General features: G+C 32.5%; 1 protein-coding gene across 1 annotated transcript; it reads left to right on the forward strand.

Moving 5' to 3' along the window:
- Positions 1 to 5,158: 5,158 nt before the first annotated feature.
- On the forward strand, positions 5,159 to 15,033 carry LOC139488923 (uncharacterized). Its single transcript, XM_071274896.1, has 6 exons — positions 5,159 to 5,269; positions 7,490 to 7,670; positions 10,776 to 10,882; positions 13,626 to 13,769; positions 14,059 to 14,139; positions 14,896 to 15,033. The coding sequence occupies exons 1-6, from the start codon at positions 5,194 to 5,196 to the stop codon at positions 14,976 to 14,978; spliced, it is 672 nt and encodes a 223-aa protein (XP_071130997.1). The 5' UTR covers positions 5,159 to 5,193; the 3' UTR covers positions 14,979 to 15,033.
- Positions 15,034 to 21,668: the final 6,635 nt, after the last annotated feature.

A 21,668-nucleotide genomic window follows, 5' to 3' on the forward strand; every position in this document is an offset into this window, starting at 1 on the left:
GCATGTAGACAAAACATGTTTTACACTACATGTAAACATTGAATGTTATCAATGGGAACGTAATTTTGTTTAGTTTACATGTGAGTAACACTTTCACAACACCGAGTTTAGGTCAATGTGAACACGGCCTTAGCAACACAAACCTCGTCCTAAACTGGCGGTGATCACAGGTGCTCTTGAAGGGTAAGAAGATGCTGCTCCACATGTGTCACTTGTTGTGTTACCCATGTCATTACATGGACGGTAAATAGTTTGATTCGGTAGGTCACATTCATGAGTTAGCATATGCTTCAATGATTTAAGCATAAGCTTAGAATAAGCTTAAATTTTTTTAGTATTTGCTTAAATAATTTAAGACCTGGATTTTGCACAAACATTTCTAAACAAGCCAAATATGTCAGCATATGCAAAATGAATTTTATCAAATGCTAATTAAATTAAGCACATCCTAAAGTGATTTTAGAATATTAATATAAGTATAAAGATTAACAAACTACAAATATGTTACATAAGAAATAATTCTGAATTAAAATGCTTTCAAAAATTAAGAAGTGATTAGGAGGATCAGTTGCTTACAACACTGACTACTACATAAGTAGTATATGACTAAAAGGTCTATTAACAGTTAAATTTTAATCTTTTAGACGAAACAGATAAAGATGTCCATTTTTGTTTGAACTCTATTTACTTATGATGTCAATTTGTAAAGTACTAACATATGTATAGTTGTTATCATTTAAACATTTTTCAAAGTATCAACACTGAAGGAAAAACAACATGTTCATTATGTGTTAGTGTTTTACATACAAATTGACCATATTATTATTACCAATTATTAAACACAAATTCTTACCTGTTGACATTGTAAAAAAAGAAGAATGCCAAAAAAAATCATAGTTTGCCTGCTATTGTTGTCTGTCCTGTTCGACATATCTATCTCTATTTCTAAATTCTCTCAATTGATTATTAATCTTTTGCTCTTTTAATTGTTTCTCTTTTGTGCAGATGTGACCATAATATCTTCCTACGCATACATACAAGTACATGTATGCAATACACGTACATGTTGTTTTTTTTTGTAACAGTTTTGTTTCACTAAAAGCACTTGTCAAAAATCGATACTCAAAATTAGAAACATGATACAACACTCTTGACTAAATTTGAGTAAGTAAACCACAACTGCAAATAACTATTTCAAAATACAATAAATATGAGTAGCAAATCATATCTTATTTGTAAAAACAAGATACTAGTTAAAGTGACAATCTATTAAAACATATACCGGACACATATAACATAGTATAGTTAACTTTTATATTTACCAGTCAGTGATAATTTATTAGAACGTCATGTTTTATAAGCAGCGACTTGTCTTTTGACACCTTTCATCAATGTATCTTCCACACAGTTAGTACATTAGTCTCATAGTTTGAAGATAAGTAAACATCACTGAAGGTTACCATAAGATTAAGATTAGGCTCAGTTTGTTTATTTCGACACACTAGTAGTATTTTGTTATTTTTGTGAAAAAGCGAATTTTGTAGATCATCCGCGATGTGTGTATTTAAATATTTAATCTATAAGAATCGCCATATTTGGACTATGATCGGAGATAAAGTCGTTACTAAGGATTCATTTATCTTTGTGGGTACCAATTTTCGTGGATTGAGAAACTTGCATATTCTTGGATATTTAAATTCGTGGTTTGGGCAAAGTTTACATACATACCTTTTGAAAATTTGTTATTTGTTGAACATTTGAATTCGTGGTTCACCTCTACCTACAAAATTCAAAAAATAAGTATCCAACGAATATGAATGAATCCACAGTATATACGTTCATATCTGTAGATATCGATATTTTAATACCCTTCAGTACCATAGTTTCAGATACTTCAGGGTGTTAAAAAATCATCATCTACGGATATGAACGTATATCAAACATGAAAACAACACGTTATATACATTTAATGATTCCAAAGCACTTTTCAGGATTCATCATCATTAGCAGCGTTCATAGCCAAATATTTGAAAGCCAAGGATTGATATCAACCGAAACAATCAAAAAGCTACATGACAAAAATTACTCAATATAATAGTCGAATCCATCTATGGCCAACTTTGTCTCAGGGAGTTTCTTTATATTTTCAAAATTTATAAACGGACATTTTTGGAAAAGATTGTTATAAATCATGTCGGTACAGAAGTATAATATATGTACATGTAGATATCAAAAAATATTATTAAATATCAAATGAATAGTAAATTCATTATACATGTAGAAGTTCAATAACAGTATGTACGAGTGTCATAAATCTCAGAACCATCTTAAATAGTAAAAGTATGATGGACAATGTTTTACAGAAAACGCTTTCCACATGTCGGTTAATTCCCTTCACCATCCGCAACTGGATTAATAATAATCCTCATTATATGAATGAATGAATAAATAATTTATTAAAGTGCAACCTGAATTGCCATTATATAATACATATGATATGAACATTGTTATTTTCAGCCAGCCTTATAGGCTTACGAAGCACTGTCATTTTAAAACATTATTATACTCAAGATTATATTCAAATGTATCTTAATAATTCAAAATACTGTGGGTTCATATGTAATCATGAGTGAGCACTTTTCAGTGATTTTGTTGTTAAAGATCAGACATGAAATAAGATGTTCAATGTGTGTTCAACGGAGTTTTCTACTTGTAATATTATGCACAATTATTGCCAAATTAACGAAATTATATATTCACGTAAGTTTTATTTAGCAATTTGATAAATGACTTTCCGTTTTTCTGTAGGTTGCTATTTAACTTTATATCGAGATTTAAGCACTACTTAGACTAAATAGAAATCAACCGTCAAAAAGATTGAAGAACCAGATGTTTTCAATTAAAATATAATTATAACATTTAATTCTGATAACCACAAAAAGGCGACTATTTCTAATCCATTTGCAGATAGTAAAGGTAATTAACCGACATGTCTAACGCGTTTTCTGTAAAAACATTGTCCATCATACTATCAAATTTCATATGGTTCCAAGATTAATGACACTTGTACATACTGTTATTGAAAACCTACAATGTACTTACTTGGTACCTATAAATTATTCTTACAAGCTATTCATTTAATATTTAATAATATGTTTTTAAGGAATGACTGTAATATTTTTTCTGTCTATGAAGAAACAACATAAAAAATGTGGTGCACACTGAATAACGCGCGTAACGGGTTATTTAACAGTGTGCACCACATTTTTTATGTTATTTCGAATAGACAGAAAACTGTTACAGTCATTTCTTATAATTTAATTCTAAATTCCATTTTTAACCATAGAAAACCATGAAAAAACGTTGATGACGTTACGGTCACATGATTAAATTATGTCTATGGGCTCATAACAAAATAACGTCAGCCAATCAGAAGACGCGTTACATCCAAAATTAAATTATTGCTATATATACATGAGTAAGTTGTACTTCAATACCGACATGATTAATAACAATTTTTCTAAATTTCTCCATTTATAAATTTTGAAATTATTAAGAAACTTAGGTTAAACTCCGTAAGGCAAAGTTGGCCTTAGATGGATTCGGCTAATTTGAGGTTATTTTTGGTCATGTAACCTTTAATTGTTTCGGTTCGTACCAATCCTTTAATTTCAAATATTTGGCTATGAACGCTGCTGGTTATGATATATCCAGAACAGCGCTTTGGCATCATTAAATCTATATCACATGTTTCGCTACGTTCATATCCGTAGATGTTGATATTTTAACACCATGAAGTGTCCAAAGCTAGGGTACTAAAGCATATAAAAATATCGATATCTACGGGTATGAAAGTTTATACTGTGGATTCATTAATATTCGTCAGGTACTAATTTTCGTGGATTTCGTGGGTACAGGGGAACCACGAATTATAAGGTTTAAATAAATACAAATATTCATAAGGAATGTATATAGACTTTGCAAATAACCATGAATTTAAACCTTTCCACAAATATGCAAGTTTTTCTCAATCCACGAAATTTGGAACCCACGCAAATAAATGAATCCAAAGTAACGACTTTATCTCCGGTCATAGTCCAAATGTGGCGATTCTTATAGTTTAAATATATAAAAACACACATCATGGATAATCTTCAAAATTATATATTTTACAAGGAACAACCCTGGAACTAAGGCAAACGCGAGTGAAGTTACCCAAAGTAATGGGCAGCAACGTCCTGTTATATGGGTTTGCAACAACATTGGAGCATAGGGTTTGTCATACAAAGCTCCCGTCAAAATCTTTTCTTTACATTTATGTATGTCTAGGGTTTTGTTACACATGTGTTCGTAGATATGTTTCGTATTTTAACTGTTCGTGTTTTCTTTGATAAAAAAAATCGGATCTAATAACAAAATGCTACTGGTGTTTTTAAATACACAAAATGGGCCTTATTTTGATCTTGTGGTAACCTTCAGTGAAATATTTGCTTATCTTCAAAGTAGGAGACTGAGGTTCCAACTTTATGGAAGATACATTGCTGCAAAAGTGTCAAAAGACAAGTCGCAGCGTCGTTCTGATAAATAATTAGTGACTGGTTAGCATGACAGTTAAGTATACTAGAATTTTATCTACTTTTTCTAGAAGTGGGATTTTAATTGCACAAATTAAGTAATTCGTTTCTGGCATGTGTTTTGATAGATAGTCACTTAAACTAGCATATTATTTTTACAAATAAGATATGCGCTGTATCTCATGTTTATTATATATAGAAATAGTTATTTCAATTCGCCGTGTCAGAATCTAATGCATCCTGGGTAATATTTTCAAAAGTGTTCACCAAAACGTCGTGATTGGTTAAAAATGTCATAAACAATAGAAATTCAACCAATGACGTGACGTTATTTTCATTTTGGGGTACGAACAATGAAATTACCCATGATTCTTTAGATTCTGAAACGGCCAATTGTGGTTGACCTTCAAACATTTAATTAAAAGAGTTTTTATTATGTTTCTAATGTTGAGTATCGATTTTTAACATGTACTTTTAGTTAAACGAAACTGATAAAAATTTGTTTACTAGTAAGATCTAATGGTCACATCTGCACAAAAGAGAAACAAATTCACCATTAGAATCAGTTGAAATAATCAGATAAATAATCAATTGAGAAAATTGAGAAAGAGAGATAGATATGTCGAATAGAACAGATAACAATCGCAGGCAAATAATGATTTATTTGGCATTCTTCTTTTTTACAATGTCTGCAGGTAAGAACTTGTGTTTAACATTTGGTAATAATAATATGGTCAATTGTATGTAAAATACTAACACATAATGCAAATGTTGTTTTTCCTACAGTTTTGAGACTTTGAAAATTGTTTAAATTATAAAACTATACATAATTATGTTAGTACTTTAAATATTGACATCACTAGTAAATAGAGTTAAAAAAGAAAGGGAAATCTTTATCTTAATCGTCTAAAAGACTGAAATATAATCTACTAATTATCTTTTAGTCATGTCCATACTTGTGTGATAGACAGTATTGTAAATAACTGATCATCCTAATCTAATTTTTGAAAGCGTTTTCATTCAGAATCATAATTCATGGATGGAAAGCTCTACTTCCTTGGCCAAATTTTGTTAATCATGTTAATGTCCTTTGAAATTTTATCAGATAACATAAATAACCCCGTCACATTCTCTATGTATTTGTCTGTCCAAAGTCAGTAGCCTATCATTCAGTGGTAGTCGTTTTTTGATGTGTTACATATTTGTTGTTAGCATTTTGTAAGTCGTTAGTTTTCTCGTTTGAACTGTTTAACATTGTCATTTCGGGGCCTTTTATAGCTGCCTATGTATAGGCTTTAGTCATTGTCGAAAGCCGTCCGGGAACCTATAGTTGCAATTTGGTCTGTTGTGGATAGTTGTCTCATTGGAAATCATACCCCATCTTTATCTCTCTTTATGTTTTATTAGGTTTAGGATTTTCAAATAAATCGGCGATGAGTATTGATACTGTTTATATCTATATTTCATTTCGGAGAAAACTCTTAACAAAGAGGGTACCACTGAACTTGACAGAAGTGAGGGTGCGTCCATGTCCTTTCTCAATAATGAACAATACTTAGTTATCACCTGGATATTCCGTTAGGACACTGCAGGGATATAAAATATAAAATTACGTCTAAAACTTGAACACATTAACACTCATTATACTAAATGTAAATGTTCATACATTAATAACAAGAAATGAAACCTGAATTGAATGTATACATTTCATTTATAACCTTATATCTTTAATATACTTCACCATAAGTATTATTTTGATAAAGCTATAAATTGAAAAATTGTAACATATTGAAAGGTATATTTTTCTGTAAAGATCACAAGATGAGTATGTTTTAACCAACGTTAAAAAATCAAAATAAAATGTGTGCACTTGACGACAGTATCTAGAAACAATGGTCTCTGAGTTTCTTATGCATGATATTTATACAATTAAAAACAAAACAATATAGATGGTGCTTTAATAAGATGGACATCTTTGGAGAATACCCAAGTTGTTAATCATCACAGGAGTTCATATCGGACAGCAGTTATGGCGATCAATTGCATTAATCTACCGCCCATTAGGTTCACAAACGGATTTTTGCCGTTTTTGTAAGACATATTTTTCTGACATGTTGCACAATTTTCAATCTATAGCTTTTTTGCATGTTGTGATAATTCAAAACCATACATCAACCTAAAATTGACTAAATCCATCCTAAGGCTTGTACTTTTACGCAAAATATTTCGTACTTGGTATGGGAAAAAAGATTTGCACAATGCTTTTCACATTTTGAGGTAAGGAAAAAGAGCTTTTGAAGTGTTTGTTAAAAAATGATTTAAACAAATATATGATACATTCCAAATGCAAAAGTTCATGAAATTTAATTTTTCGATATCGAAAGGATACTGAGGTATCACATAGTTAAATAAACTTAATAGTTACTACATGTACTAAAAAGTATTAGCAGCAGAAGTCAAATCGCTGCCATCCATCACTCTTGTTTATTTTTATTTTAATTCTCAACGAATAGTACACAAGTTAGATATCTAAGGGTGAAAACGAGTTTATATAAAATGTCTCAATACTACCACGACTGGTGTGTAACACAGCACATAACAAAGTCGTTATTCCACGAACTATAACCGACTGGAACAAACTACCTTATAACACAATTATACATCAGTAGACTCTTTCAAATCTTCAATTGCAAAGCCTCAATATTAACTTCTATTAAATCAAACTAAATGCATTGCTTTTTTTTAAAGTCCTGATTATGTCTGATACCAGATTATATTGAATAATTAATATCATGACTACGTCTGGTACCAGATTATACTGAATAATTAAAATCTTGACTACGTCAGGTACCTGGATAAACTTATTATTTAAATTCCTGAAAAACTTGGTAAATGTTAATGAATTTACATTTTAGATGCTGATTGTCCCGGAGGACTTCCAGTGGATCTACAAAACAGTATGTGGGTTGATGATGCTGAATCGAACACATTTACATTTGGAACCACCACTTTATTGGGATTTAGTTTCCAAGACACTGGGACAAATTTCAACGCTTTCACTTGTATTAGTAGCGATGATAATGTATATGTCTTTGGGTAATATAGTATTTGTTTTACAGGAAGTCTTTATCAGGCTCGCCGATTCATTGGTCATGCTATTCATCTTTAATCGTTATCAATATTTATGCGTTTAACATTTGACAAAAATTGCATCTGCTATGCTTAAATATGGTATGAAGTCATTGACAAATTCAATTTTCTTATTTGAATGCATAAGTTTTTGCAATATGAAATATTAGAAAGTTTGCTGCAAAGTCTACGAAAAAACCGAGATAATTCGTATGTATGACGCGGAATCATGGTCATAAATATCGAATCTAGCATCTGCTTAAATCATTATTCTATATGGTAAATTGATTTTGTGGTATGCTAAGATTATTTTAGGATCTTCTCAATTTAATTTAGCATATGCTGAATTATTAGGCTTATTCAGAAATTTAAGTGCGAAACCCATGTCATTAAATTATGACAGCATATATTTGAATCTTTTAGGCATATATTAAAATCAGTTCAACATATGATAAACTCATGAATGTGACCTACCAAATTACACTATTTACCGGGTCTGTAATGACATGAAAAACACGACGGTTGCCACATGTGAAGCATTATTTTCTTACCTTTCAAGTAAGTGCACATGAGATCGCCGCCAGTTATTGGCGGTGTCTTTAGTTTTTTATGTTGTCTTGTGTACTATTATCAGTCTCTTTGTCTTTTTCATTTTTAGTCAGGACGTTGACAGTTTATTTTCTATCTATGAGTTTGAATGTCCCTTTGGTATCTTTCACCCCTCTTTTCCTCAGCATATGATAAATCCATTTAAGCATATCCTTAATTCAATAAAGTATAAACTCGTTGCTGAATATAAATGAAATGTCATCCAATGAGCACACCCTTACATACGTATACAACCATTTGGTTTATAAAGAAAAGGGGCTAATAACCATTTTTTTTCTACACTTTTTTTTGCTAAATATGCATTAAGCTTTTTATCGCACGCTCTCTCGCATCGTTGTTTTATTTAGATGATATCCTGTTTTGTTTATTTCCTCTGGTTTTGAAACCTGCCTTTTAAGACTAATATTGAGGTCCTGCAAACTTTCGTCAAGATCAAATAAGCTTTTTAATTAAAAATGTTGACCCCTTTAAAGGAGCACTTGCTATGAAATATGTAAAAAATCTAAAATAAGATTTTTTTTCTTTAATTATTCATAAAAGTGCAAAAGTGAAATACTGGATTGCTTTTAGCGGCCAGTATGGTTCAATTTTGTCACAAAAGATAACATGGATAAGAAACATGGATAATAAACTATTCTCTTGCAAGTAAATATTCGACTGAAATACGTATCAAGTGCACTTCAAATCAATCCCCTATTTCTTGATGGATACCACATGCATTATTAGTTATTTAAAGGGAAAGAATGTAAACGTTGAAAGTGAAACAAAGGTAACCATTTGATTGACTTATGTGATTAAAAATAAACATAATTCTTATACAGGTAAACACGATTGATAATATATATTTTAAGGTATAATATGAAAATTAAACAGACCTTGAAAAATCCAAATGCACGAGCTCGTATCTATTCAAATCTATAATTATGTTTATCTCACGTATCGGAGGTCTCCGGAGCTCAACTAAATAGTTAATTAGATGGCGTCTAGACTAAAAAAATACGAAATAAAGCTACAGATTTTCGAGGTCATGCCCTGTTTTTTTTTTTATCTATTTAAGTCTTTTTATAACAAAGATAAATGCGATAGATGAGTAAAATATGAAAATTTTAGTCAAATAGGTGAACACAAATTTGACAGCCAGAAAACATAAAAACGCTCACTGTTCAGTTATCGAATTCAATCTTGCAAAATTCTATAACCTGCAGATTTAATATAAATCTTAGAATTATTAAATGTGCAACTTCCTTTGCTAGACATTGTACATAAGATTAAAAAATATCAGTTTTGATTTGTTTAGTAAGGGCATACGGCAACTGTTTAAACAACTAGTTTAGAAACTGAGCTTTTCATTGGAGAACACAATTAATTAATCTTATTATGTAAAAGCCTCATTTTAGCCTGGATTTTTAGTATTTGTATTGTCATCTGATACATTTAAGTCATGCTGATTATAAGATGCACAGTTTTCTCTGCTTTCAAAATCTTTCTGTTTGAACCCGTCGACCTGGAACTTATCAATTATTGGTGATATTAACTATTTGGAAAACAAAAGGGCCTGGAATCGAGCAATTTTTAATGATTAGCATTGTCCTATATTAGTTATAAACATAATAAATAAAGTTTAATTCTTTGATTCCCTGTTTTTACGTCATGCCGGCTAACAAATTGGAAACTATACCTTCGCTTTATTTCAAGTCTGGATTTTTAGTATTCGTATTGTCATTTTATAAAGTCATGCTGATTAAAATACTAAAATAGGAAACAATGATGAATTTAGTAGTGCCAACCCTGTAATTATGACCCGTGTATATAGCAAATCCCAAATACACCGTTTGGTGGTGACCCTGACAGATGCGGAATGTACAAATAAGGTAATAGGTAACATGTTACGTATAATGACATCACTAAAAGTAAATCGCATCGGATAGTTCTGGAACTTATTAATATGTCTAATTGTTTATTGTTTGAAACAGTAATCGATGTAAAGGGTAAAATTTTCAATATACTTTATCAAGTATATATATATATATACGCTTATATAAGTTTGAAAATAAAACGATCTTTAGATTTAGTAGTATAGACATAAACAAAATTTAATCCAACATTGTCTACAAATGTAAATGCGTGTACTAAGTAAAAATATGACAGTTTCTGTTTCCATACGTTTGTTGAGTTTGAGTTTTTATTTTTTTATTTTCATAAGTGACTTTCGGTTTTGAATTTTACTTGAAAATCGATTTTTTTCATATTTTCCTTTTTCTCAAATAGTTTTTTAAGCTTTTCTTTTGATATGAATAGACAAACTATAGTGGAACTCAGGTAAAGAAATGTTGTTTTACTCTATTTATAACACCAAAAAAACTAGTAAAAGACAGTTTTTATACATAAATATTCGTTTAAACAGAAATTATCGTATAATAAAATATTTTCTAAAATAAAAATGTTTGTTTCATTTTTTTCTAGAAGTGATAACAGCCTTTCATCACCTTTCGGCAGTACTGAGTACTATTATCTGTGTATGAGGATAACGAAAGTTACTGAAAATTCATATTATTATTACTTATTAGGAGGTACGGTCAGCTTATTGTTAACTTATAATTCACAAAACTGATAACATTAATACGAATAGGGGATTTATTATCTCCACTAAAACGAACTAAAATAACATATGATAGCTTTTAAAATGGGTGTAAAAGACAAATTGGTGGATGTGAAAAAAAACTTATGAATTGGTAGAGACAAGAAAGTTTTTAATACGCCCTTGGCAAGAAACTCACCAACAACCGATCACCGTTCATACAAGTTTGAACAAAAACACAAAAGGCAACTAAGAATACGATCAATGTTAAAAATCGGCGAAGCATAATCTGTTACGTGTTTTGCGTACATTGCGTACATTGGAAGAATACAGCAGCTCTGTATAAATTTCAGACGAGTACCTTATAAACAAAATTCTTCCTGGGGTATAGATATGTTAGGTTTTGTAAGTATACGATGTGACCTGGACCTCTTTCTCCATTCCACTGCACCAATATAAAAATGCACCTTGTATTATTATGGATAATTAATCATAAACGAAAAGCTTATAGGTCATGAAAGAGTATAACATAAAATTGAGGATATGTTGCATAATTGCTAAACAGACAACTATACATCAAAATTCAAGTTAAGTAAATGCAAACAATTATAGGCACCAGTACGACCTTCAGTAATAAAACAAAACACATATATAGGGGGCGGCTATAAAATACCTTGACATGGAAAAAAAAAAACAATTCAATTAAATTGAGGAACATTTATTTTCATTGATTCCGTGTGTACAGGTTATTCACGAATTAAATGTTCAACAAAGTACATATTTTACGGGGTCTTTTATGCGGTCTTTTTTTAAACCTGGAATCATATATCCATATATGGTTTTCTCGGAAACAAAACAAGCCTTAAAGATAAAATCGCTGTAAAAAGTCTTAAATATAAAAAAGAAGATGTGGTATGAATGTCAATGAGACGATTTTTTTCCGATAGATGAAATGACACAGAAATTAACAACTATAGGTCATCGTACAGCCTTCAGCAATGAGAATAACACATGCCGTATAGTCAGCTTTTCATTGCATCGAATTGAAAAATGTAAAACCAATCAAACGAGAAATTTAAGGCATAATTTATATACAAAAAATAAACGAAAACAAATATATAACACATCAAAAAGCGACTACCACTGAATTACAGGTTCCTGACTTGGGACAGACACATATATACAGGATGTGGTGGGGTTCAACATTTTGGCTTTTTAACTATTTTGATCTGAGCGTCACTGATGAGTCTTATGTAGACGAAACGCGCGTCTGGCGTATAAAATTATAATCCTGGTACTTTTGATAACTATTTGCGGATTCAAAACCTCCCCCTAACCTGGGACACTAACCCCTCTCCCCCTAACAACTGTAAAAGTACAACATCAATAAAAAAAATAGTAGAAAAAAGAACATGTCCGAGGTATTGTCTTGCAATTCTTTATACTTTTGCTCATGTACAGTACCATGTGTGTCTCTGTACATAGGTTTGTAATATTATCTCGTGTGATAATTTTCACATGGTCTTGAATAGTATCTTCTATGTCCCAATGCACATAGTCGCTTTTAAAGTATGTCCTCCCTGTAAATCCAGTTTTAAAAATAAGTGGATTCCTGTAAGCACATTCCTTTAAAGAAAAACAAAAAATATATATGTATACATATATGTTGAGCTTAGATGGTCGAGTGGTCTAACGAGTGAGGATTGTGCAATGCGATTTGGTACTACGATATCTCAGTAGCAAAATTCGAATCCCGGCCGAGGAAGAACAAAATAATTTCTTCCGCCAATTTACAGATCAAACATTGTTTGGCTTATACATGTTATATTTAGACAAATATTTATATATAAAAGAAAATATGTTATGATTGCCAATGACACACCTCTTCACAAGAGAACGACACAGACATTAACAACGTTTGGTAACTGAACGGTCTTTGACAAGAGCAAGTCCATACCGCATAGTCAGATATAAAAGGCCCCAACTGACAAATGTAAAACAATTCAAAAGAGAAAAATTAACGGCCCAATTAATGTACAATAAATTGAACAAAACACAAGTATGTAACACAGCAGCAAACCACAACCACTGCATTAAAGACTCCTGGCTTAGTGCAGGAAAGTGCATAGAACATGTGGCGGGATTAAACATGTAAGCGTGATCTCCTAACCCGGTACAGTGGTGTAGCAGTTCAACATTATAACAAACTATAAAATCAGTTGGAAAAGACTTAACTCATCAGATAGATACGAATATAAATACATCAAAGAAAACCACGTACACACTGTCTTTTATAATATTGATTAGGTTATTCTCTCTTGTACCTACAAACCTGACTAATAGTGTGTATGTTCCTGTATACAAGATCTTGAACCAAAGTAAACAAAGATGCTAAGACGAAGATATACATATACCATCATTTACAACTACGGTGTAGATGTTGTTTAAACGAAAATTTCAAGTAGAAAATCGTTTAAAATATCAGTCTGGTACATTTTCGTTTTTTTTTAAATTGCTCGTGGAAAGAAATTTTGAAAAAAAAATCATGTCGCCATTTATTTCCATACATACTTTTAGAAACACTTATATAGAAATGAGGCGAACGACTGATATCTTGATATAAGCGATATATGAATTTTACATGAAATATTCGTACTTCCTAGATTTAAAGTATATGAGATAGAAAAAAACAAGTCTTTAACAAACTTATTAATTTTATAATTCAATGTTTCCAGAAGAAAACACTAGTACATTTCCAGTTGTTAGAGCTATAAAGAGCAGCGTCTCACTAGATACATCCAGGTCTCGTCCACCGTGTGATATCTGTAGTGACAGGAATGATGGAAATACGGAAGCATCATTTCTTCGAAGATCAACAGGTACTATTATTATTCGGTGTTTTAATTCAGCATTAAACAATTCTGTTTCCTTTTTAAATATATCCTGCATGGGTAAGGTTCCTTACTATTTTAAAGATGTACATACAGGAGCAGTCTTGTCTTCATTGGGCATAAATTATAGACACTAAAACGTTACCGTACACATTCTATAATTTGTTTTAACTTCTGTTTAAATATAGATACACATTTATATAATTAACATTGAACAAGTTAACGTTACAACAAACTAAGATACATCTCATCATTTTTTGGTTTCCAAAATTGACAGTTCCGTCTGTGCCATCAGAGGCAGCAGCTCCACTTTGTTTACCGTGTAATACGACACAGGCAGAATGTGATCTCAGAGCAGGTAATTTCGTATGTTTGATAATATACCACCATAAGCAAAATACTATTAAATGTACCCTTATGGGTGAAGTATGAGTAATAAATCAAATAAATTGGGCAAACATAATTTTTCGTGAATATTTAGTATCAAGAGACTATTCATTTTTTTGTTTCACTTATCAATTGATAAGGGTTTTGCTCTTTGCTAAAAGCCGTGCAGTGTATTGTAACCATTCCCATATTTGTTCATTGACCCCTTATGTATAAAAGATATCTCTTTTGACATCTTTGTTTAATTAGGGCCCAACAAATAACTAGTATTTAAACGGGAAAACCAACGATACAATCTATGTAAAAAACGAGAAACGAGAAACACTTATGAACCACATCAACACAAGGCTGATTTTTCTTAAACATGGCGGCTGTTTCTTGTAACGAATGTAGTCTAGTCCGATTTGAATAAAGGGGTAAAACAGATGCTTATTGGAGTTGGAGTTTTACGTACTTTGCACACTACATAATCAGTCTTCCAATATATGTTTGTGAGGTCTGTATGTTGAATGAAGCACTTACCCATGACCTTAATCATTTAGATATTCCTTTCTTGAAAAGACATTAATTATTTGTCACTCGACGCTTAACAGGCATTAGTAAATATGCCCATCACAAATTATGGTTAACTTCAATTATTATACTATTTGTAATGTTATGATATGGTAATTATTATATTTATTTATCTTCTGTTAATTTCACTTCTATCGTATTGTCATGATTGTAGAAACAACAACACCCGCTGAACCCACAACAATCAAGCCTAAACAAAAGACTCATCACGGACATTGCTGGAGGAGACATCACTGACATCCTTAGCTTCATCATATAAAAACATAGTCGATAACCAATCCAAATATATGGTTACAAAAGAATTGATTTCATAATTTTTTCACTTTTCAATCGAGTTATTGTCAGAGCCTGTTCTTTTTTTAGTAGTTCGTACTTGATACAACTTATTTATGTTAATGCAAATACCACAGCGTTGATTTCGTTGTAGCCAACCGACCTTTACGTATAATCTTTCATCGGAAACTCAAAAGTACCACATGCCTTAAGGAATGCAATGACCAACAGAAAAGTCAAATACACGTGAAAGTAATATGCCTATATCAATTGACAATTAGAGTGAAGTAAATAATTTGAACAATGATTGGATTATGTTGATATGGTTATCTATACTTGCTTACACTCATATCATTTAAGTTTTAGGTTGATGGCTGTTATTTGGGAAACACACTACATTGCCTAATTCTACATAATTTGTTTGTTCAAATAGCGTAAACGGTATTGACATTTTAACTTTAACCATTTCAGAGTACACAAAACGTAGTCTTATAAAAAACGTTCACACTTAATAAAAGCAGTGTTTGTGTGCTTCACAACAGAAGGGTTTACAAAAAAATATCACCTCTTAACTATTAAAGAGGACAGTCAAACTGGTCAATCGAAAATAAACTGAGAACGGTTTGGCCCAAGGTTTTTATTGTGCACTCTGCTTTCTCCTGCTATGAACATCAGTGCTGACATTGACAAATCAAACAATCAATTGTATTTTCTATACTTCAAATACACTGCTAAATAAATACAATAGTTATCAAAGGTACCAGGATTATAATTTAGTACGCCAGACGCGCGTTTCGTCTACATAAGACTCATCAGTGACGCTCATATCAAAATATTTATAAAGACAAACAAGTAAAAAGTTGAAGAGCATTGAGGATCCAAAATTCCAAAAAGTTATGCCAAATACGACTAAGGTAATCTATGCCTGGGATAAGAAAATCCTTAGTTTTTCGAAAAATTCAATGTTTTGTAAACTGGAAATTTATAAAAAATGACCACATTATTGATATTCATGTCAACACCGAAGAGTTGACTACTGGGCTGGTGATACCCTCGGGGACGAAACCTCCACCAGCAGTGGCATTGACCCAGTGGTGTAAATAGTTATCAAAGGTACCAGGATTATAATTTAGTACGCCAGACGCGCGTTTCGTCTACATAAGACTCATCAGTGACGCTCATATCAAAATATTTATAAAGCCAAACAAGTAAAAAGTTGAAGAGCATTGAGGATCCAAAATTCCAAAAAGTTATGCCAAATACGACTAAGGTAATCTATGCCTGGGATAAGAAAATCCTTAGTTTTTCGAAAAATTCAATGTTTTGTAAACTGGAAATTTATAAAAAAATGACCACATTATTGATATTCATGTCAACACCGAAGTGTTGACTACTGGGCTGGTGATACCCTCGGGGACGAAACCTCCACCAGCAGTGGCATTGACCCAGTGGTGTAAATAGTTATCAAAGGTACCAGGATTATAATTTAGTACTTCAGACGCGCGTTTCGTCTACATAAACCTCATCAGTGACGCTCATATCAAAATATTTATTAAGCCAAACAAATAAAAAGTTGAAGATCATTGAGGATCCAAAATTCCAAAAAGTTATGCCAAAAACGACTAAGGTAATCTATGCCTGGGATAAGAAAATCCTTAGTTTTTCGAAAAATTCAATGTTTTGTAAACTGGAAATTTATACAAAATGACCACATTATTGATATTCATGTCAACACCGAAGTGTCGACTACTGGGCTGGTGATACCCTCGGGGACGAAACGTCCACCAGCAGTGGCATCGACCCAATGGTGGAAATAGTTATCAAAGGTACCAGGATTATAATTTAGTACGCCAGACGCGCGTTTCGTCTACATAAGACTCATCAGTGATGCTCATATCAAAATATTTATAAAGTCAAACAAGTAAAAAGTTAAAGAGCAAAATAGACACACAATAGACACAAACATGTTCGTTCCAAAAGCATATAATATTGAATACAGTAACAATGAACTACATTGAAATACCTAGGACGGAAGTGATCTGTTGAGTATAATATAACCACCTATAGCTATCAACCTAATTATTACACTTACTAACCCTATCCCTAATCCAAACTCTGAACCTTAACCTAACCCTAGATCTAACCCTAGCAATAACCCTAACCCTAACCATAGGTCTAAAGTTAACTCTTACCCTCAACCTAACCCTTGCTCCTACCCTTACTCTAACCTTAGTTCTTATCCTAACTACAGTGAAACCTGGGTAAACCGAACCCTGATAAAACCGAATTTCAGTTTAAACCGAACAATTTTCAAAGTCCCACAAAATTTGCCTATCAATTAATGTTAATCTAACCTGAAAAAACCGAACCCTGTCAACACCGAATTCCGAACGCTTTTTGAAGGCTCGTTAGTAAATTTGTATCTAAAAATTACCTGTCAAAATCGATCAAAACAATAAAATGTAATTAATTATTTGTATGATTTAATTAAACAACAACATGATGGCAGAGTATCCCCGAAAGTATTTGAGGTTTAATGAGCTTGTGAGTTGTTATTACAAACTAATTAGCATGTCTGTGTCCATGTATAAAGTGATCTTTTTGTAAAGAAACGTTAAACTGGTCAGCTACCCCCATCCCCGATATTGACAAGAAAGGAACTTTCCCTTAGATCAATTAAATGCACCTTTCTCAAATAATTACGGCCAAAAAATCGAAACTGCCATTATGTAGCTAAACTGTTTAATTAAATAATAGTTTTAAAGACTTTCACCAGATTAAGGAGTGCAACACAACAAGGTCAATGGATTTCGATTGCTGGATTCCCTTTAGAGGCCCTATCTATTTGATTCGAATGCTCCCGAAGACTTCCGTTAGCTATTTAGCAACGATAAAGTCCGAGAATAAACTGGACCCCTGCTGCTGTTTCACTGTAACCGTGTGCCGAAGTATCAATCAGCGGGTGGCCAGTTTAGTCCGAGAACTCGTGTGTACAATGACGTTCCCGATTCAACTACGGAATCGTCATTTGACAGTGACAGTGTGTATCTGAATTGGTCAGTGAATTAACGGAGAAAATAATCATAAAAAGCAAAATCGCTCCACGTAGGACATCTCCCAACGACGAGCGTGATTGACGGAGTGGCGTTTGATTTATAAACAAAAATGTAGCAAAACGTCTTTCTTTTATCTTCTTTTATTTTTACATTTACATCTAAATCAACACAAAAATAAACTGTCGTCTGTTGTGTCACCTATTATTCCTGCCAAAATTATTTTGGTGTCTACTTCCGTCTACCTCTACAATCCGAACACCTGTGAAAACCGAACAAAACGCAAAGTCCCGTGGGTGTTCGGTTTGGACAGGTTTCACTGTATAACCCTTAATTTAATCCTAACTCTAACCCTTACCTCAACCCTAGCGTAAACACTTGTGCTAAGCCTTATTCTAACCATAGCTATCAACACAACTTTAACATTTACTCTAAACCTAGCCCTAACACTAACACTGAGCCTTAAAGTTAAACTCTAGCTCAAATCCCAACTTTAACCTTAACTCTAACCCTAACTCTTACCCTTACTCTAACCCTAACAATAACACTTGCAATAAAGCTAACTTGAACTCTTCCTCTAAGTCTTAACCTTACCCTAACTCTAACCCTAACTCTAACCCTTACTCCTACCCTATTTCTAACCCTAACTCTAATCCTAACTCTTAACCTAACTCTAACCCAAACTCTCATCTTTAACCAAACCCTAATTCTTAACCTTGCCATTACGCTAGCACTCACCAAAGCTCTAACACTTATTGTAAACCTAGCTATAAATCTTACTCTGACCCTAACCCTTACCCTAACTTTTACAGTAACTATAACCCTCACAATAACTATAGGTCTAGCCCTAATTTTAACCCTAACCCTTACACTAACTCTAACCTTAACTTTTACACTAACTACAACCCTCACTAGAACTTTAAGTCTAGCCCTTATTCTAAATCTAACTTTAACCCTTGCACTAACGCTAGTTTTAACCATAATATTAAACCTAGCTAAACAAGAGATATGGGTATCTCTTAACACGGATCGGCCATTTATCGTCCCCTTTCGACGGACTAGCATCTTTTCCTCAAGACCATACTCGCAAATGGTGTCAAAGAAGAGCCGAAAATTCAGTCCCTGAAATTTTCATCTCGGAACTGGAATCGAACCCGGAAACTTGTGTTAGTAGTCCGATGCTCTAAACACTACACCACGGGTCTTATTAATAAGAATGTTTTAGCCTGAAACAAACGTCTGTTGTATTTTGCGTTATATATTGTCTAACAATTTTTAATATATACCAGCTTTGATAAGTATTTGGCACATTTTTAGTATGACGATAAATGTTCACTGCTGTACTCGCACTATAAAAAACAAATCTATTTTGAAAATTGTGTGTACTCCTTGCAACAAAATTATTATATCTAAATGTAAATGTGTACAAAACACGTACTTCTTCAACGTCATTTGGTCCTAAGTAAAACGTGTCTTTTTGAAAATGATACATCTTTTCTATCTATATTGTATGAAAGATCAAATATTTTTCTTCAGTGTATACTTATTTCGTTTTTTTTTCATACGTTTTGTGTAGAGTTAATCCACTTCAATTAATATTTTATTGTGTATCTTGTTATGTTGTATAATTTTCCACCACTGTTTTAGGTAAGGGTGAAGGTTGACGCCTGTTAAAAATTTTGTAACCGCTTCATTTTTCATGTTCTGAGTCAGGAGCATATTGTTCGGTTTATGTAACTTACAGCTAGTTGAAAGCCAAAACAATAAATAAAAATAAATTATGCCCTAGAAACTAAAATCAACTTAGCACATCCAAGGAACTAGTATTTTAATGTCATGGATAGTCAAAGAAGACATTACTTGTGCAATGCCAAAAATACACAAGGCACGTTAACGCAGCGTGCACACATTTGGTTAGTTACGGTGGTATGGGAGTCTAAATTAAAAAATCAGGGACCGAATTTTAGGCTCTCTCTTGACACCATCTGCGAGTATGGTCTTGAGGAAACGATGATAGTCCGTCGGAAGGGAACGATAAATGGCTGATCCGTGTTAAGAGAGAGTCATATCTCTTGCACGTTAACGACACCCTTGTAGATTTCGAAAAAGATCAGGCGAATGCCGCTACAAGGCAGCACTCGCACCCGCAAAGTGGAAAGGGATTAAGTTGCAAAATTTGTTTCCCAATCCACTATAAATAAATATGTTTAAACTAAATTAAAAATGGCTAAAATACAAAATAGCAAAATTCCATGTAGATTCCTTCAGAAAATGCACTATTTCAGAGTTATAATGTACCTCCCCTTAAAATGTCAATTTAAAAACAATAAAAATCAAGCAAAAATAATCTACACTTGTAAAAAAAATAATACGTATAAGTTATAATCTTATAAATTCTTTCTTTCAAATGCAAATTTAAATAGTTATCTGCATTCCTGCATCAAATTTTGCTAATATGATTGAAAATCTGGACCTTAGATTCTCTGTTTTTTCACAATCCAATATGGCGAAAGACACTCAATCACCTTAACTTCGATTTTCGCGTTAACAATGATTACATTTATAAAATGGAAATCAATAATGACTACCCGAGGAATCGCGCGTTTACTCAGTCCGTTTAGTCAGTAGTAAACGGACGTTTACTTCTGATTTCACGAGTGTCTTTGAATGTGCAGTTGTACATCCCGTCATTGTGTTATTGTTTTATGATAATCTTGTATTCTTGTCTTTCAGTTTTGCTAATTTGCTTTGTCTATATGTCTTTTGGTGTCTCTTTGATACACATGTCGTGGTTCCGTAATTATACATCCCGTTATTTTCTTTTGAAAAACGTTTTTGTATTCTTGTCTGTCGTTTTTATGCCCCACCTACGATAGTAGAGGGGCATTATATATTCTAGTCTGTGGTCCCGTTCGTTCGTCCGTCCGTTCGTTCGTTCGTCCCGCATCAGGTTAAAGTTTTTGGTGAAGTTGAAGTCCAATCAACTTGAAACATAGTACCCATGTTCGCTATGATATGATCTTTCTAATTTTAATGCCAAATTAGAGATTTTACACCAATTTCACGGTCCACTGAACATAGAAAATGATAGTGCGAGTGGGGCATCCGTGTACTTGGGACACATTCTTGTTTATAATGTGCTTTGTCTATATGCCTTTTTATGTTTCTTTGATACATATATGACGTGGCTTTGTACTTAAACATCCCGTCTTTCTATTATTGTATTATGGTAATTTTGTGTATTCTTGTCTTTAGTTTTTTTTTATATATACTTCAACTGGATACCATTTTGTGCTTTTTTGTTATATATTTGTTTGTTTTATAATGATTGAGATTATAACACAATATAATTGACTGCAGTACACCTATTTTTGACGTTTTTACCTATTATGCCTGGGTTTTTTTTATGTCCACACATGCTTGGCAATATAATGGAATTTGATGCAACTGTCATATAAGTGTGAGGTTTATCTAGCTTTAAAACCAGATTTGATCCACCAATGTCTAGATAGGAAAATGCCTATACCAAGTCAGGAATATGACAGTTGTTATCCATTCGGTTAATATGTTTGAGCTTTTGATTTTGCCGTTTGATTAGGGA

The sequence above is a fragment of the Mytilus edulis genome, chromosome 9, assembly GCF_963676685.1.
Source record: "Mytilus edulis chromosome 9, xbMytEdul2.2, whole genome shotgun sequence".
NCBI classification, from domain to species: domain Eukaryota; kingdom Metazoa; phylum Mollusca; class Bivalvia; order Mytilida; family Mytilidae; genus Mytilus; species Mytilus edulis.

Excerpts from the sequence above, each read along its gene's own strand:
- LOC139488923 (XM_071274896.1), top strand. The coding sequence starts at position 5,194 with ATGTCGAATAGAACAGATAACAATCGCAGGCAAATAATGATTTATTTG. Across the intron at positions 7,671-10,775 it reads GATAATGTATATGTCTTTGG|AAGTGATAACAGCCTTTCAT; the intron begins GTAATATAGTAT and ends ATTTTTTTCTAG. Across the intron at positions 14,140-14,895 it reads AGAATGTGATCTCAGAGCAG|AAACAACAACACCCGCTGAA; the intron begins GTAATTTCGTAT and ends TCATGATTGTAG.